This window comes from Mus caroli, chromosome 10 (assembly GCF_900094665.2).
Source record: "Mus caroli chromosome 10, CAROLI_EIJ_v1.1, whole genome shotgun sequence".
NCBI classification, from domain to species: Eukaryota; Metazoa; Chordata; class Mammalia; order Rodentia; family Muridae; genus Mus; species Mus caroli.
The window spans coordinates 62,440,936-62,457,535 of NC_034579.1; the positions used below are offsets into that span (position 1 = coordinate 62,440,936).

Sequence of the window (16,600 nt, forward strand, 5' to 3'; positions counted from 1 at the left end):
GATAGCCCTCCCCTCCTCCCCCAGCCCCCTCCCCTCTAAGACAGGGTGTGTCGGGAAGTGCAGTAACAAATACGAATCAACCTTTGAATGTACATAGACTGCTCAGGTGGACTGAAAGGAGAGATTTCAGGAGGGGCTGATTATAAAAGCCAAATGTTTGCTCAGCCTGCTAGATACAGCTTTGAAGTCCGGGGCCCAACCTTGCAGAGCTCAGATAGTTCCTGGGAAGATAAGGCAGAGGCATCTGCATACACTTAGGTGCTCTGCAAGGTGGTAGAGACTACTCCATGTGATTAGAGCCCAATCAGGTGAGGCAAATGATCACGAACTCAAAGAACCAAGGGTTGCAGGAGCCAGGGAGCATTCCTTCTCCCCCCCCCCCATCCCCCCTATACAGCTCTCCAAAGGGGCATTCCTACAGTAGAGAGGCAGAAGCAAGTCAAAAGCGCCTTGGAGAATTTGGGAGGGTGGGGAGTGGTCAGGGTTGCAGTTTACACAGGCAGGGACAGGGTTAGATAAGGAAAAAGCACCGGCTGGTTTAACAGTCCCCGTGTGCAGGGGAGCTGCAGATTCCCCTCTGCAAATTCGTAAACAGCTATGAAGAGCACAGAGCGGGTGAGAACCAGAAACCAAGCACCTCAACAGAGAGTCACTCCTCAGCCAGATAAAAGTGGATTGCGTCACAAAGCTATAGTTACATCATTCTCTATAAAATCCAGTATGGAGGTGGGCTCCCAAAGAGTACATTTTGAATGAGGGGGCGGGGGGGGCGTCTGAGTACCAATCCCTGCGCATCTACAGAGATGCACCCGTGTAAATGCCGGAGGACGTACCTGGACATGGAAAGAAAATCAGCTATTTTACCTACATGTCCCCAAAATGACCACAGAAACAACTCAAATGACTTTTTAAAAAACACAGGCTGGAGTTACAGTTTATTAGAGGTATCCCTTCAACCTTTGTGTGTTATCCAGTAGTGGTGGATTTATCAAGTAAAGGGGTGGCTATTGACAAAGAATTCAAAAGTATAAAAATGTACAGTATAAATTATTAAAGATATAAGTGGTGGAGGAGACTCACAGAAAGAACATGCACAGACCAGGGATTTTTAGGAATGAAAGAAATTAGCACTTCCTACCAATATGGTGTAAATAGAGGCATCCAGAGAGAGAGAGAGAGAGAAGAGGAAAGCTCACACAGACAGCTATGTTTGTTTAGCCCCACTGTGCACAAAGCACTTTGCAAAACCTTTGAAAATCCACTTCTGTTCAGACCTGTCCTAAATAAATATATTTATTAATATGGGCTAAAAGCCCAAATTTCAGTCTTCCATTGCCGCAACCTGCAGGAACCACACAGCCTTAACTACATAATGTCAGAGGAAAGTTGGGAAGGGAATCTTTGACATTTCGAGAAACACATGTTTTGCAAGAAAGTCTCCCATTGAAAGCACTTTGAAGGATACAGGAGCTGTTTAAAAGAATCGACGTCGGTCTTAAAGCATATTAAGACTAAATACTGTTTGGGTTTTTTTGGGTTTTTTGTTTGTTTGTTTTTTATTTCTGAGACAGGGTTTCTCTGTATAGCCCTGGCTGTCCTGGAACTCACTTTGTAGACCAGGCTGGTCTCGAACTCAGAAATCTGCCTGCCTCTGCCTCCTGAGTGCTGGGATTAAAGGCAGGCGCCACCACGTCCGGTTAAGACTAAATGCTGAGCTCAAGTATGGCCTCATGTCAAGTCACCTGCGGGTCAGGCGTGTTTTGGATTCTTTTGTTTTGTATTTTTTTGTTTTTGAGACAGGGTTTCTCTGCATAGCCCAGGTTGTCCTGGAACTCACTTTGTAGACCAGGCTGGCCTTGAACACAGAAATCTGCCTACCTCTGCCTCCCAAGTGCTGGGATTAAAGGCGTGTGCTACCACGCCCGGCCTGTGTTTTGGATTCTAAGATAGCAAGGACTGTGATAGAGATCTATCGTGGACACACGCAGTGGCTAGACACAAGAGGCTGAAAGGAAGCATCATGACTTGAAAGACATTTTACAGAATGGAACTAAGAGCAAGGTTGAGTCAAACCTCAAAAAAAAAAAAAAAAAAAAAGTACCTGAAGAAGGGTCAGGATTGCATTTCTTATTCAAGAGATGTTTAACAGATTACGGTAGGCCAACTGGATTCCATCATGAACTGAATATGAACTGTCCCATAGAGGACCTTGGTTCAGTGTTTGGTCCCCAGACTTGGCATTTATTTTAGGAGGCTGTGGGAATTTCAAGGAGGTAGGGATGAGATAGAAGACATAGATCATAGATCATAGGGACATATCCTGGGGTTGCACTGTCTTTGGCCGCTTCCTGTTTGGCCTTCTGCTTCCTGGTTGACTGTGATGTCATTGCCAAAGGGAGTGAACTGAAGATGGATCTAACCCTCTGAAACCAGGAGCCAAATAGATCTATCTTCCCATACATTTGTCCTAGAGACAAGACTAAAAAATGCTGTCACCAAAGGGAACTGGCAATCACCACTCCCAGTTTGGAGGTTTGTCTTTCATCCTGGAGATGTATGAGCTCTTATGAAGCCAAGGGTCTCCCCAAAGTAGGTAGAAGAGACAAAGGGAGTCCAGGAGATGGGAGTTCAAGGACAGCCGAATCTTTCTTTCATTTTCCCATCAGCTGACCATTCCACAGACAGTCATTGTGAAACTACCATGTCTCACGAATGAAGCCTGAACAAAAATACGAGCTGGTTTCCTTCCCCATTGTGGTTTTACGGGAGAAATAGCCACAAAGAATTTGATTCGTGAAAAGGTACCAGTGACAAGTAAAACCCAGAAATGCCGACAGGTTGGACAAAATGCAAACACAAGGACATCAGAATTCAGAAGGGTGGTTGGTGTGAGCTAAACCTGCCGTGCTTGGTAAGACGAAGAGGACCACCACACTCCGATGGCTCTGTTGAAGTAGGTGAAATAAAGCCAGAGGTGGGGCTGCCCGTCACACATGGATCCTTACCTAGGTAAAACCCAGAGTATCTAGGTCACACCTTACACTTTGTGGTGTGCCATTACAGGGACGCCAGCTGTTGGAAAGGCACAGCCCCACCGGCAACATTTCCCAAACGGCATATTGAGTATTCATAAATAGTGATGTTTATTAAGTAACAGCCTGCACTTGGCATTACATAGAAAGAAGAATCAACTCAAAAGTGGGCAGTAAACGAGAGGAGGAGGTGGTGGTGGAGAAATAATGTTTATGTCTCAGAGGTGTAGAAAAGTCAAGACTGAGAACTAAACCTCACTAGGGTCACAGCATCTCTGGAAACAGCAGAGCATAGCCAGCTGTTGGAAATCTGACCATACGTGATGAACGGACTGCGGTCTTTCTATCCCTGGAAGCCACTTTGACTCTGGCTGAAGGATTCTTAGCAAAGCAGTACCTCACAATATAAATGAATAAACCACCGTAATATAAACACTGGAGATGCATCCTCAAATGAATAACCAGGATGGTGAAGAAGCTCAAAAACCACATCCGGAGAAAGAATTGAAAACATTTGGGGTTGTTTAGCTAAATAGAGCGAGAACTCTAAAGATGGTCAGAACAGAAGCAGGAAGAAATGTTAACTGGACCAACCTCTTCCACCTGGACAACCTCACCAAGAACTCCAAAATGGTACCCCACTCCTTGTTTCTGTGTTAGACTTCATAAGGGAAGACAGAATTCTTGATATTCTAATGTCACCTTTTTTTCCTGCTTCTCAAACTAAGAAACTCCCAGGCTTAGACTTTCTCTCTATTCGGCTGCCCATCTTCAAAGGATGTATCAACGTAGACCATTTTGGAGACCTTTCAGGTCCATGGGAATTCCGAACAGAAGGATCTTGGACAGGACTGCGCTCCATATGGGATGGCAGTGTGTGTGGAAAGCAGAGGCAACCAATGCCTGTCAATCAACTCAGACACTAGGAGACTTGGCAAAGACTTCCTTCCCAGCTGGGTTCAGGAAACATAAATGAATATTTCTTATTGGAAAACTATTTATTGGTCCTTTCCGTCACAGCTTCAGGATAACTTCAACTATTTAGTGAGAGAGTAAAGTTGAATTTTTGATTTCTAATAAAATAAAAAGTCATTTTCTCCCTTCCCTTTTGAATTGCTAGTTTGTGGGGTTCTGGTTATTCTTAGATAATATTCTGAACATCTTGGTTGTTGATTTATGCATGTTGGAATGCATTAATTTATAAAACTTACTTATTTGGGGTATGTGTGTGTGTATACATTAGACAATGTGGGAGTCAGTTCCCTCCACCATATTCCATATTCAACTTAGCTCGTCGGGCTTGGCAGCAAAGCCCCTTGACTTGCTGAGCCATCTTGCCAGCCCCTTCATTTCCTTTAGTGAGACAGAATCTTCCTATATAGCTCAGACTGCCCTTGAATTCACTCTGAGTCCAGGTTGGACTTGAACTCAGGACTTTCCAACTTTAACCTAAAGGGCTTCTGGATTATCACTCTACAATGTCAAGAGGCAGCTCCTGGAAGAGCCATAATGACACTGTAGCAGCATGCTTCTCCGGGATTAACTGCTCTATGATCAGAGTCTGTAAGGAATCAAAGTCAACCCAGACTGCTGTCAAACCCTCATAGGAGAATCCCCCAGAGGGGTCTTTCTAGTTTGAAAGTAAGGACAGTAGAAAGGCCAAAGCGGTCCTGTAGGGCTTCTCAAATTATTCACCAATATAATATTGCAAACATATATCATCTAAGAAAACTCTCACGTTTCAGTTGGAAACAGTTCAGCTAAGCAACTGAAAATATAACACATTCTGCTGGGGTAATTTCTTATCCCAATAAGCCCATATAAAAAACACACAACCAGTTATTATACTTATAAGCAACATACCTAGATCGGGCAGATCTATCACTATACTAATTCATTCCCCAGCTATGAGATCCCTTGCTACTTGCAGCTTCTCTGGGTCATCTGGCTCTGCTCCATCCTCCTTCCACCTCCTCTTGCTCTCTCTCTCCTCCAGTCCCACCTTTGCCTTACACTACCCAGTCATCAGTTCTAGCCTCTATTGGATCAGTCAGAATGGAGAGAAGGTTTAGTGAGATCACCTGAGTACAGGTCCACTTCTCAGTGGGGGCAGCAGAATTAACATCAAAATACAAACAGCACCAGGACAACCCACAACACATTCAGACGGCATTTCCAGAAGACCCCTTCCTACAAGAAGAGAGAGAAGAAAGAAGAAGGGGTTGGGGGGTTCTTAATGAGGAGCCACCAGTCCTAATGAGTTGATTAGACAACTCACATTCTTAATGTGTTTCAAATGGGAAACTCTCAAGCCCTTTCTTTATAGAAAAAAGTAAAAGCCGTTGCCTTGAGTACTCCAGGAAGCCACCGGACACTCCATACTCAGAGGTGACTTACAAAGAACCATTTGTAATACCAGGCCTCAAGAATTTCTAATCAACAACTGCAGTCAATTTTTAACAAAGAACCCGAAAGTTTCCGTTTATAACTGGCAATGGATGGCTCAGCTTGTTTTAATACCAGTTGTGTGATTTATAATATAAAGAAAAGCATGCACATGTGTCATATATCTCAATTGCAGATTATATATTAGGTATTACTATGTGTAATATTGTCAGTTTACGTATGTAAATAATACAATGAGTAACCATATATAGTACATTACATTGATAGGTTTGTGGCTAGATTAAAGATAAACAGGAGCATTATATTATATATATTTATATGATATATAAATATATAATTTATACATAGGAGATATATGTACACTTTGGTGTGTCTTCTATTGGGAGAGGCAATGTGGAGAGAAACCCTACTCCTTGTCCGGAGAAACTGTGATTAGGGATATCAGAAACAAACCAAGGTGCTCGCATGGTTCCGCATAGCTCCTGATCAGACACACCTTCATCTGATTACGCTAACACTGAACAAAAGTAACTTAGACTCCAGGGTTACAAACACTCCGGAAGCCCCGAGGAGTCCGTCCTGGCTTGGTCTCCTCCCAAATCCAACAGCCGAAAGCCAGGTGTATATTATTATTCATTTTAACAACAAAGAACCTGAAGGCAGGAGCATGTGCTGAACTCAGGGGTTTTCCAGAGAGCAGCAGATCTTTAGGTAGAGGGAACAGCCTCCGCACAGCGCATGCTCAGTTCCATCCACTACCCAAAGTATAGAGGAAGCCCCTACAGGGGCAAGGGAAGGGGAGGTCACTCTCTGCCCAAGTAGACAGTTAGGGGACATTAAATTCTTTTTTTTTTCATTTATATTTCTCTCTCTCCCTCTCCATCTATCTCTCTCGCTCTCTTGCTCTCGTTCTCTCTCATTCATTCAGCCTTCCTGATTTGTTTCATTCATTCATTCATTCATTCATTCATTCATTCATTTACTTTACACCTAGCTTTCAGCTTCCCGACTCCTTCCTCACCTCCCAGAGCTCCCCTCTCCCCTTTCCCCATTCTCCTTTCCTTCTCCTCCCCTCTTTTTAATATTTTTCCTCTAAAGACATACTTAGAGACGAGACCCATTCATAACTGCCCATCCGCAGTTAGCAGTATGGTAATTGACATCGAGTCTATTACAAAAAGGGGGGAAAGGAAGAAAATGCTGTTTTAATAACCTTGGCCTAAAACACATTTTGCTGTATGCCTCAAAGGGTTTCAATAAAAAAAAAAAAAAATCAACCTGTAGAGACATATTTTCTTGGCTTAAACAACAATCCGAAGCATATAAATGTAGTCCAACTATAATGACATATTTATAGGCCAATAAAGCTTACACTGTGGCTTTCATACCTCACTTAAAGGAACTCTGTGAGAAACAGTGTTGTATAAAATAATTTGATTTTCCCCCCCAAACGATAGCCCAAGGAATAAAAAATGCAACTTTGCTATGTTTAACGGATAGTATTTATATTCCTAAGTTGCTAAAATTTTTGTAAAATGAAATAAGTCTTCATTTGACGACTCTCAAGTGCCACACCAAATATGGGCATCAGGTCCACTTTATTACAAAGCTAAGGACTGTAATTCTGAAGACAAAAATAAATAACTAGAGGCTTGCGTCGTGAATGATTTAATCAGTCTGCTTCTTCTGGAAGAACAGGTTTTGTGTTCGTTATGCTTATGAATAACACATCCCTTAACCCTTCTGTTCCCACACAGAGATGTTTCTTCACTTGAAAAACAGCATAAAAACAAACAAACAAACAAACAAACCAACCACCCTCCAGGGTGAGATGGGCTGAAGAAGTAACCCCCACCCCAGGAGAGGCCCAGTTGGTTGCTGGTCTCCTGCGGAACTTGCTTTTTAAAGGGGGGGGGGGCACAATAAATGTGCTGCATCACGTGGAAGAAATGTTGATTGTTTTAATGATTAGCCTTTTCACTAGCTGCATCTGTAGTTGTGTCAGCAGCCATTGAAGAGTCTTAAATGAAGACTCTGGAAGGTTTTTTAAAAAAAACAAACAGGCTGCCCTCAAGGGAAAGGTGATTTAAAGGAAACAAAAACAAAACAAAACAAAACAAAAAACCAAAAAAACAACAACACCGCCACCAGCAAACCAGGCCAGGCTGGTGAGGAGAGTTGGAGTGGCCACTGGGAGAGTTTCCCTTTGTGCAGTTTAATTTGTTGCCAGACACACATTTGTGTTGTTTTAATTCTGTTCTTTCACTATTCACAGAGAGACGGGAAATGACACAAACTGGCATAAGAGGAAACTTACTAACTCTGAGCAAGAGAAGCACTTTCATTTAGCTGGGTTTTATATTATCAAAAAAAAAAAAATCTGCCTTTGAGAGTCAACCTAATTCTTTCGTTATTATTGATGTTTTTTTAACAGGCTAGAGGAACTGGGCTTTAAAAAAAAAATAGCACACTCAAAAGTTTGACTTTCTCCACGGAGAGGTGAGTTTTTCCATTCTTTGCTAGCTTCCGGGCTAGCGGCAGGGTCCATAAGCAATCTCAAAAGTTCATCTTTCTTTGATGAGAACAATGAGGAAGGATCTACAGAAGAAAAGGCCCTGCGAGCTGAGAGCTTCCACTGACAGTGTGGTATTGGAGGTGGTTTTGGTGTGGCAGAGAGAGATTCAGAGAGAGGGAGAGAGAGAAACGGAGACAGAGATAGAGACAGGCACACAGAGACAGAGCTATAGAAGCACAGAGAAAGAGACAGAGAAACACACAGAGAGATAGAGGCACACAGAGAAAGCCAGAGACAGAAACAGGAAGGAACAGAGAGACACAGAGAGACTGAGATTGAGTGAGAAAGAGAAAACTGAGGTAAAAAAAAAAAAAAAAAAAAAGGCCAAAACAATCCTTTGATGTGACAGCCAGAGAAGGAGAGTCGGGCAATCTCTGGGACTGGACAGTGCACGGCCAAGAACATCCGCAGTGTTCCTGGTCTAAAAGTCCCCAGTCTAAAGCCCAACAATGCAGATTCACAAACTTTAGATCAGAACAGATAATGGAAACTCATTACATTAAGGAAAGTTTTTGTTTCTCTTTGCACATTATTACAACACAGCGTGCATTCCAATTACGAAAGCTATTTGTCTCAAATTCCCCACAGTTCATACCAACCCAGTAGAATTTCAAGGCCCTACATTCTGTCCTTAAAGGGGTACCTCCCATTTAAAAAAAGAAAAGGTATGTGGTCTCTCTTGTTCGCCTAGAGGGTCTCTCCATCAATCTCCTGTTGGGTATCTCCCTTCCCAAGCTAACCCCACAAAAGGGTCCCAAATGACAGACAGACTGACAGACAGACACACACACTCCAAACCATCTGGGAAGCCTTCTATCAGTCTACACTCGTGGGCTTCATCTCAGCCCCACAGAGAAGATTCTCAGGCAGGGCAGCGGCACTTAGCCGTTAACCTGGTACTCCTTAGTAAATCTAAATGATGCCATTTGCTTTCAAAGCCACTAATCTGCATTTTCAAGACCAAACCATCAGCAAGGGCTTTGAATAGTTAGGCAAACCTGTTTCTTCTGGAACCACATGAGGTGAGGGGAGGGAGGGAGGGTGGGGGTGGGAACCACAAAGATTATGGACTTTTTTTTTAAAGGGCTGTGTGTGTATGTGTGTGCTCATTAATAAACTATCCCCTTGAAACACAAAACAACTATACAGAGAAAGCCTGTCTCAAAAAAACAACAACAACAAAAAAGAAACACAAAACAACCCTGCTATAAATACTCTTGTTTACATGTGTGACATCAAGCTTAACCATTTACATAGCCTTTTGTCCCCCACGGGTTTCCTGTTTAATGTTTTATTAGTAACGCTATATTCCATAACTCAAGGAAGAAAAAAAAAGAGTCAGACAAAGGTTTTAATGTTAAGGTAAAAGCAAGCAAATGGAGACACAACAGTGGTCACACTGGAAGAAGGTGACCCAGCAGATTCACTGCTAGTCAACATTTTCACACATCATAAAAGTAGTCAGGGTGGGTTGATAAAACTGGGCCTGTGTGAACAGGAAATACGTAAAGACTATTTTTAAAAATTCCTCAGCCGAGAAGAAAGAATGCTGCCTTAATAATTTTCTATAATGGCGCACATGACAAGAGGGCTGTGGGTCTGAAATGCCACTGTCCGACATCTATCAAAGAACTGCCAGGCAACAGTTGATAGAAACGGCAGGATGGTCTCGACGCTATTGCTCAAACAGCACGCCTCACCACAAACCAGAATCACATGAAAGAGAGTCAGTTCCCTGGTGTTATTCAGTCTATGTCTGTTAAAAAAAATCGTCAGGGTTTCTTGTAAAAGCTAAGTTCTAGGTTTAAAAACAAAACAAAACAAAACAGAAAAACCAGGAAGTTGTCACATTAAGGCATCAACCAGGCCCCTGAAAATCAGCACTATGGACTAATGAAAGAAAAGATGCTTCTGTGTTAAAAAACGAAGTTCCTCTTTGCATGAAGAGGAAACAAGCAGTCTAAAGCAGAGGTCAATAGCTTTGGTCTTGAGCAACACCAGAAGAGTCCAGCCATGAAGGCCACTGAGGGTACAAACAAGTCCAGACAAAGGGTGGACAGGGTCACATGGTTTCAGGAGGAGCGACTGCTGAAGCAGGAGAATGCCTTCGCAGTGTGAGGCCTCTCATGTCCTTATTTGTATGGGAGGATGGAAGATTAGACCATACATATTTACGTAAGGTCACACAGCTGAGGGGCAGAGCTGATGTTCAGATATGGCCAAAACACTCCAAAGCGGGAGAGAAAAGAAATCTAAAGTCCAGACACTCCTTTGTAGGAGAAAGAGGGATAAACACAGATGGGAGGGAGGAAAAGCCAAGAACACCCACCCCAGTAGTTTCTTGCTTATTCTATTACCCCAGAAGTGAATGAATCACCATGTTGCTTCAGGCTGCTACGTACCTGAGATTCTGACTTGAAATCCTACTTGTCTTATTACCAAGCTACAGCAAATATTGTAAGTCTCTGCTAATTCACGATTAACCCTAATTAAGTCTTGAAGGCACATAAACCATTATTTGAGATCACATGCTATGTCACCCAGTAAGGGACTTTACACAAGAGAGACCCAATAATACAACAGCTCACACGTTTCCTCTCCTGCCCAGGCAGTTTCCAATTCTTTTTGTTTGTTTGTTTATTTGTTTTTTGTTTTTTGTTTTTTTTTTTTTTTTGAGACAGGATTTCTCTGTATAGCCCTGGCTGTCCTGGAACTCACTCTGTAGACCAGGCTGGCCTTGAACTCAGAAATCCATCCGCCTGCCTCTGCCTCCCGAGTGCTGGGATTAAAGGTGTGCGCCACCACGCCCAGCTGGCATTGTCCAATTCTTAGTCTTGGGCCCCATTAGGATAAATCAGTCATATATACACATATGTAATATCCATACTTATAATTTTAATAAAAAATCACATACTATACTGTTATATAATATGTAATTTTATAAGATATAATTCTTTGTGTGTGCATTTCTAGGTCTGCTCTGCTTCTGTGCATGTGTCTACCTGTGGAGGTCAGAAGATAGCATTTAGTATTATTCCTTAGAAGCCACACATCTTGGCTTTTGTTCCCCACTGGCCTGGAACTCATCTATTTGGTTATTTGGGATAGCCTCAGCGATCCTCCCATCTCAGAATCCCCAGTTCTGGGATTACACACTTGTACCATTGTGACTGGCTTCGTAATATGGGCCTTGGGGATCACACTTCGGTCCTAAGGCAAGCATTTTCCTATCTGAACCATCTCTCTAGACCCTAATAGATAATTATATACAGGATATATAATATATTCTCAGGACTCATTTTTATTATTTTTAAAAGTGTGTGTGTATATGTGTGATACGTGCACATACGGGTGGCATGTGCACATGAGTGCAGGCACCCTCAGAGGCCTGAGGCATCTGATGTCCCTAAAGATGAGTTTTCAGGGGGCTTGGAGCTGCTTGGTACAGGTGCTAGAAACTGAACTGACAGTTTCTAAAAGAACGACATTGTTCTTAACTAACATTGAGCCAGCTCTCCAGCCCTGCAACATATAATTATGCTATATAACTCTAAAATAATATATAGCTCTTACATATTGCATCTTCCTTCATACATAGTTCTTACTTCATTTCATGTAGATCTATTGATAGTAAGGGGTTCCAGGATAATGGACAGGGTGGATGTAGCTCACTGCACATCCCCACACATTGAACGTAGAAGCAGGAGCCGTGCTTACCGAGATCAGCTTTTTCCTTGAGAACATCTTTGAAGTTGAGCCCACTGTTGAGGGTTGACTGCCTGTACCTGAGCAGAGCCTCCTTCTGTCCGTTTCTCCCAAAGGCCTCAGTTTTCACTGGAGTGGCTCGGAGCCCACACCTCCACTTGGAGAAATCAGAATGCGCCCATTTGACAAGGTCCTCTAATTTAACAATCACCTTTTCAGAGACAGCGATGACCTCATCCTACAGGAGGTAGAGAAGAACAGAAAATGTTATTCTGGGTTTGGAAAACAAAACAAAAAAAAGTGATTCATTCTTAGCCAAGCCTCCCTGGATGCCAAGAGTCCAGCCTCACCTTCCAGCAAATGGTCTAACCTTGGACAAGCATATTATGTGTAGCTTTTCGGAGGAGAAGAGCCCAGGGACCTCATTTCAGCTCAGTGTCTTTCCAAGCCTCTTTATTTAAAGAGTAATTTATATGATGTGTTTGCTGTGTGTTAGAAGGTTCCCAGAATCAGGAGACAGTAATTCTAACAGGCATTTTTAATGCTAGACACAAAGCCCCATATACCAATCTAACTCCTTGGGTGAAAGCTAATTTTTAGGTGCAATTAATTGCAAACGAAAAAAAAAAAAAAGTAAAGTTGGATGACTAATGGTTAGCCTGTCTTCATATAAATGGCCTAAGTAAATCTAGAATTCTTGGAACTCTGACTCACCCCCAAATTCCTATGTTTATGGTACATTTTCCCTTGGCTTATACACAAATATTGAATTTAACTTTTGTCCTAAAAAAATTAAATAAAACTGTGATGTAATCCCCAAAGAAATACTCCATAAATGTTATGTGCTTCCCACTGAAAGCAACTTACACATTCTCGTGTTTCTGAAAAACTTTGCAAGCTGAGAAATGAGTGTACTTTTTCTCTCTCTCTCTTTTAATACATATGGGGGGGAAGGGGTGGGAGGGCGGTGAGAACGCCTTTGAATCTAAGAAAAGTCGTTGAAGCTTCGGTTCCTCCCAAGGATCATAAATTTGAATTTTAAGCATCTCTAATTGCTTCCAGGAAACAAGTTTTCTGCCTCAGAATTAGCCCAGCAAGATATTTCGTGGCTATCTCTATGAGGAACAAAGAGGGGGGGGGGGCCTGGCCCAGAGATTCTCTGGAAAAGACTTAGGGATCCCTCTCCCTGGGTTCTAAATGAATTGATTGGAAGCGTTTGACAGTTTAACTTGAGCTGACTCTTTCTCTTTCTCTGACTGAACATTTCTGAAGAAGGCTTAGCTGTGAAAAACCCCTAAAGCTTACAGAAAAATTTCAAAATAGTTCTGACAAAAGAACAACAGGAAGATGTCTCTGAACTATTAGACAGAAAAGGAATTCACGACCGAATTTGGCTAATTTTGCTGTTAAATACAACTCTCTCTTCCCTACCTTCTCCACCACAGACACACACACACACACACACACACACACACTCCTCTATACATACACCACACACAATATACACACATACACACCTTACACACGAAGCACCCCCCACACACAACCACACAGTACACACACACACACACCCTAACCACTCCCCCGGCACTGTTCCAACTCAAACAAAAAGAGTTTTATTAAAATGATGTTTACACAGTAAGAAGGACTCAGTTTTGTTCTGTTGAATGTTTTAAGGTAAGAGGTAAATTTTGCTTTTCCTTGTCTGGTTCAGGACTGCTTCTGAGAAAAGGAAGGTTGTTAAAAAGAACAGTCACAAGAACTCTCTCAAGAATGGAACCCAAGACTGGGTAATGGGATCCCCTCTCTTATCTTGATCAAATATGAACTTCTCGTAAAGGCAGACAAAGTGGAAATTGTGTTTTGCCCTCTTCTCAAGAAAATACCTCAAGACTTTATAAGCTGTGGGGCACATTAAAAAAAAAAAAGCCATTTGCAGGAGCTGATTTCACCCACAATCAACTCTACCATTTCATCAACTTCTTGAAATAGAAGACCTCTGCTCGTCCTGCATTTATAGCTATTACATGATGATTATGAAATGTCAGAATTAAAAAAAAAATCCAGGCTGGGTATTGTTTCAAAGCATATGGGAACAGCTTCTGGGATGGAGGAGGGGGCATACCAGGGAAAGCATTTAGAATGTTCTGGAAAATAATTAAGTATCATGGTATATTAGTCTCCACATGAACACAAATGGAATTTGGCAACATTTTGACCAAATAAGGCTTCCTAGAATAGACAACTTTGGAGATGAGTGTTATTCTCAAATAGATCAAATGATTATTATCATTTCAATTACCAGTTGCTTCAGATCTTTTCCGAGAAACGACATGACTAGACCTGGCTGGAGTACAGCAGCCGCTGAACAAATAGTTTATTAACCAAGAGAAAAATACAATCTTTATGATGTCATTAATGAATAAACTTGTCTTTCAAGATTATCTCTCTAGATTTGCCCTAGACTCTCCCTTCACTCACTTAGACACACACACACACACACACACACACACAGAGACAGAGAGACAGAGACAGAGAGACAGAGGCAGGGGCAGGAATTCACACAGACATATAAATCAAAAACCCGGCTTGGGGTTAATTGTGAACACAGCCTTCCTTGTGTTTTACTGTGGATTTAGAGAGAGGGCATCTCTTCACCATTGTTAAAAGTGAGGAAATCTGATAAGAGCTGGAAACAGCACACAACTCTCTGAAACAAAACGACCCACGTGTATGTGAAAAATGTGTCGGGAAGCCTTACTCTGAGCACACAATGGCATCTGTCACATGTTCATACTTATTATTCTGAGTCAGGGCTGACTAACTTTCTCATAGTGCCCGTTCTTGGGCAAGTCTCTCTGTGTCTATGAAAAGAATTCCAATAAGCTCATGCCATGATTCCATGAGCTCTCAGCAAACTGAGAATTAGTGCTGAATAAATACTGAATAAATATCCCCGATTCACTCACAGACAACGCAGAAGGATCACAAAGAAATACACGTTGTTATTTTGTTAATGGACCCTGACTTTTCAATTAACCCAGAGTTTAATCAATATTTATGTAGGACATGTTAAGACGCTCACTAGGTCCTTTTCCTCTTCATCATTGCTTTAAACTGTTTCCGTAATTGGGATTTGATTTCTACCACTGTACCAAAAAAAAAAAAAAAAAAAAAAAAAAAAACCAAAAAAACAAAAAACAGTTCACTGGAGCACGAATTCTCTAAGTCAGAAAAGATAATCCAGGCCAGAAGTCACAGAGCAGCCAACCCCCAAGGCCCTTCCGCATGTGATAAAGGTTGGAAAATTTACACACAACACAAAAACCTAGACTTCAATCTTTTCTTATAAAACAAAACAAGGAAGGAGATGAAAAAAAAAAAAAAAAAAAGGAACAAGCAAGACCAAAACCAACAACTGAAACCACCAGAAACCAAACAGCACATGCTTTCTTTCTTTCAAGATGTAAAATCCCCTCTAGGCTAAGAGTTTCATCCAGGCCAGGTCCCCAGCCTGCTCAGTTGGGCGCTGACACCAGCTATTTCAGTGGACTCATTTTGATTTGATCCATCTCCTTTTGTGTACCTGATGAGGGCCCTGAAGGCCAGGGACACACCCTAGTGCTGACTCACCACCAGGCTCCGATGGCAATCTAGGATTCCTATCTAGGTGACTTTGCAGCCTGGGTGCCGGGGTTCAAATCCCAGGCCTGGACTTTGTTGCTATGAAACAGGGAGCAACTTCTCTAACCTTCTTGGGCTGCAACTATTTTGACAGGTATTTTCTTTAAAAGGCTTATGATATCAGCTGCAGGCTACAGTCATGGCTAGGATTCACTGGGTCGGCAAAAAGGTTTATCAGAGTTAGCCATGTGCTACCTTTATGGTTTCTAAAGTGTGATATGCTGAGATGGATTTGGATGATTCTCAGGAAAACACACACACATATGCAGGAGTGTACATACTCACCTACAATGCATGTGTCATTGGAAACAAGGGGTAAGGACATAAAGAATGTCAATGAGGCTCACTTATGTATTGATTAAATGCTAGATTAATGGCAAAGTCAAGGGATATGTGTGTATGTATATTATGTGTGTAGGCATATTATACATCTTTACACAACACATACAATTAATCAAGGAAAATGTATTACAATGATCACATAATTCCCAGCTTAACTATTTTGTGGTTATTTGAATGACTGGAAACAGAGTTTATTTTTTTCTAGTTGTATGAAATATAGAGAGTTGCTTCTTTAAATAAATTTGATCAATTTGAACCATGTCATGGAGCAAAACCAGAGGACATGTGGACACAGGGGAAAAAAAAAACAAGACAGGATAGTTAGAAGACAACTAAAATACGGCTCAGTCCATTGTAGCTGAGATTCTCCAAGGACAGTCCAGGAGTCCTAGGGAATGCCTGGCTCACTCCAGGGGATACACAGGGCCCAACCAAAAATCAAAATTCATGAAGTTACTATTGGATTTTTTTTCACTCATCCTCCATCAAGAGCACAGAAGGGTTTCCCTGAGCCCTCAGCCCATGGCAGGCACTGCGTTGGAGCGAGGATGGAAGCAGGTACCAGATTTCACACTACGAAGCTAGACAGTAAAGAGATTTACAGAATCTATACGACCATGTAGCCATTCTCATTAATCTATTAGTACTTGAGAATGTATTTCATCACCTACGACTTCCATGAAAATGTTACATGTTTACAAAGTTCTTCACCAACCCTTATAGCCACTGATATCTTTATTGCCAGACAAGAAATGTTCCTTTTGCCGGGCGTGGTGGCGCACGCCTTTAATCCCAGCACTTGGGAGGCAGAGGCAGGTGGATTTCTGAGTTCAAGGCCAGCCTGGTCTACAAAGTA

General features: G+C 42.0%; 1 protein-coding gene across 3 annotated transcripts in view; it reads right to left on the reverse strand.

The window, feature by feature from the left end:
- Positions 1-16,600, reverse strand: part of Arid5b (AT-rich interaction domain 5B) — a 183,683-nt gene that overhangs the window by 138,620 nt on the left and 28,463 nt on the right. For all 3 annotated transcript variants that reach the window (XM_029482612.1, XM_029482611.1, XM_021173683.2), the window contains one exon: positions 11,731-11,956. Coding sequence is in view for 2 of the 3 variants with exons in the window: in XM_029482611.1 (XP_029338471.1) it covers positions 11,731-11,956 (226 nt within the window). In the remaining variant the exon portion in view is untranslated. The remainder of the gene's footprint in view (positions 1-11,730; positions 11,957-16,600) is intronic.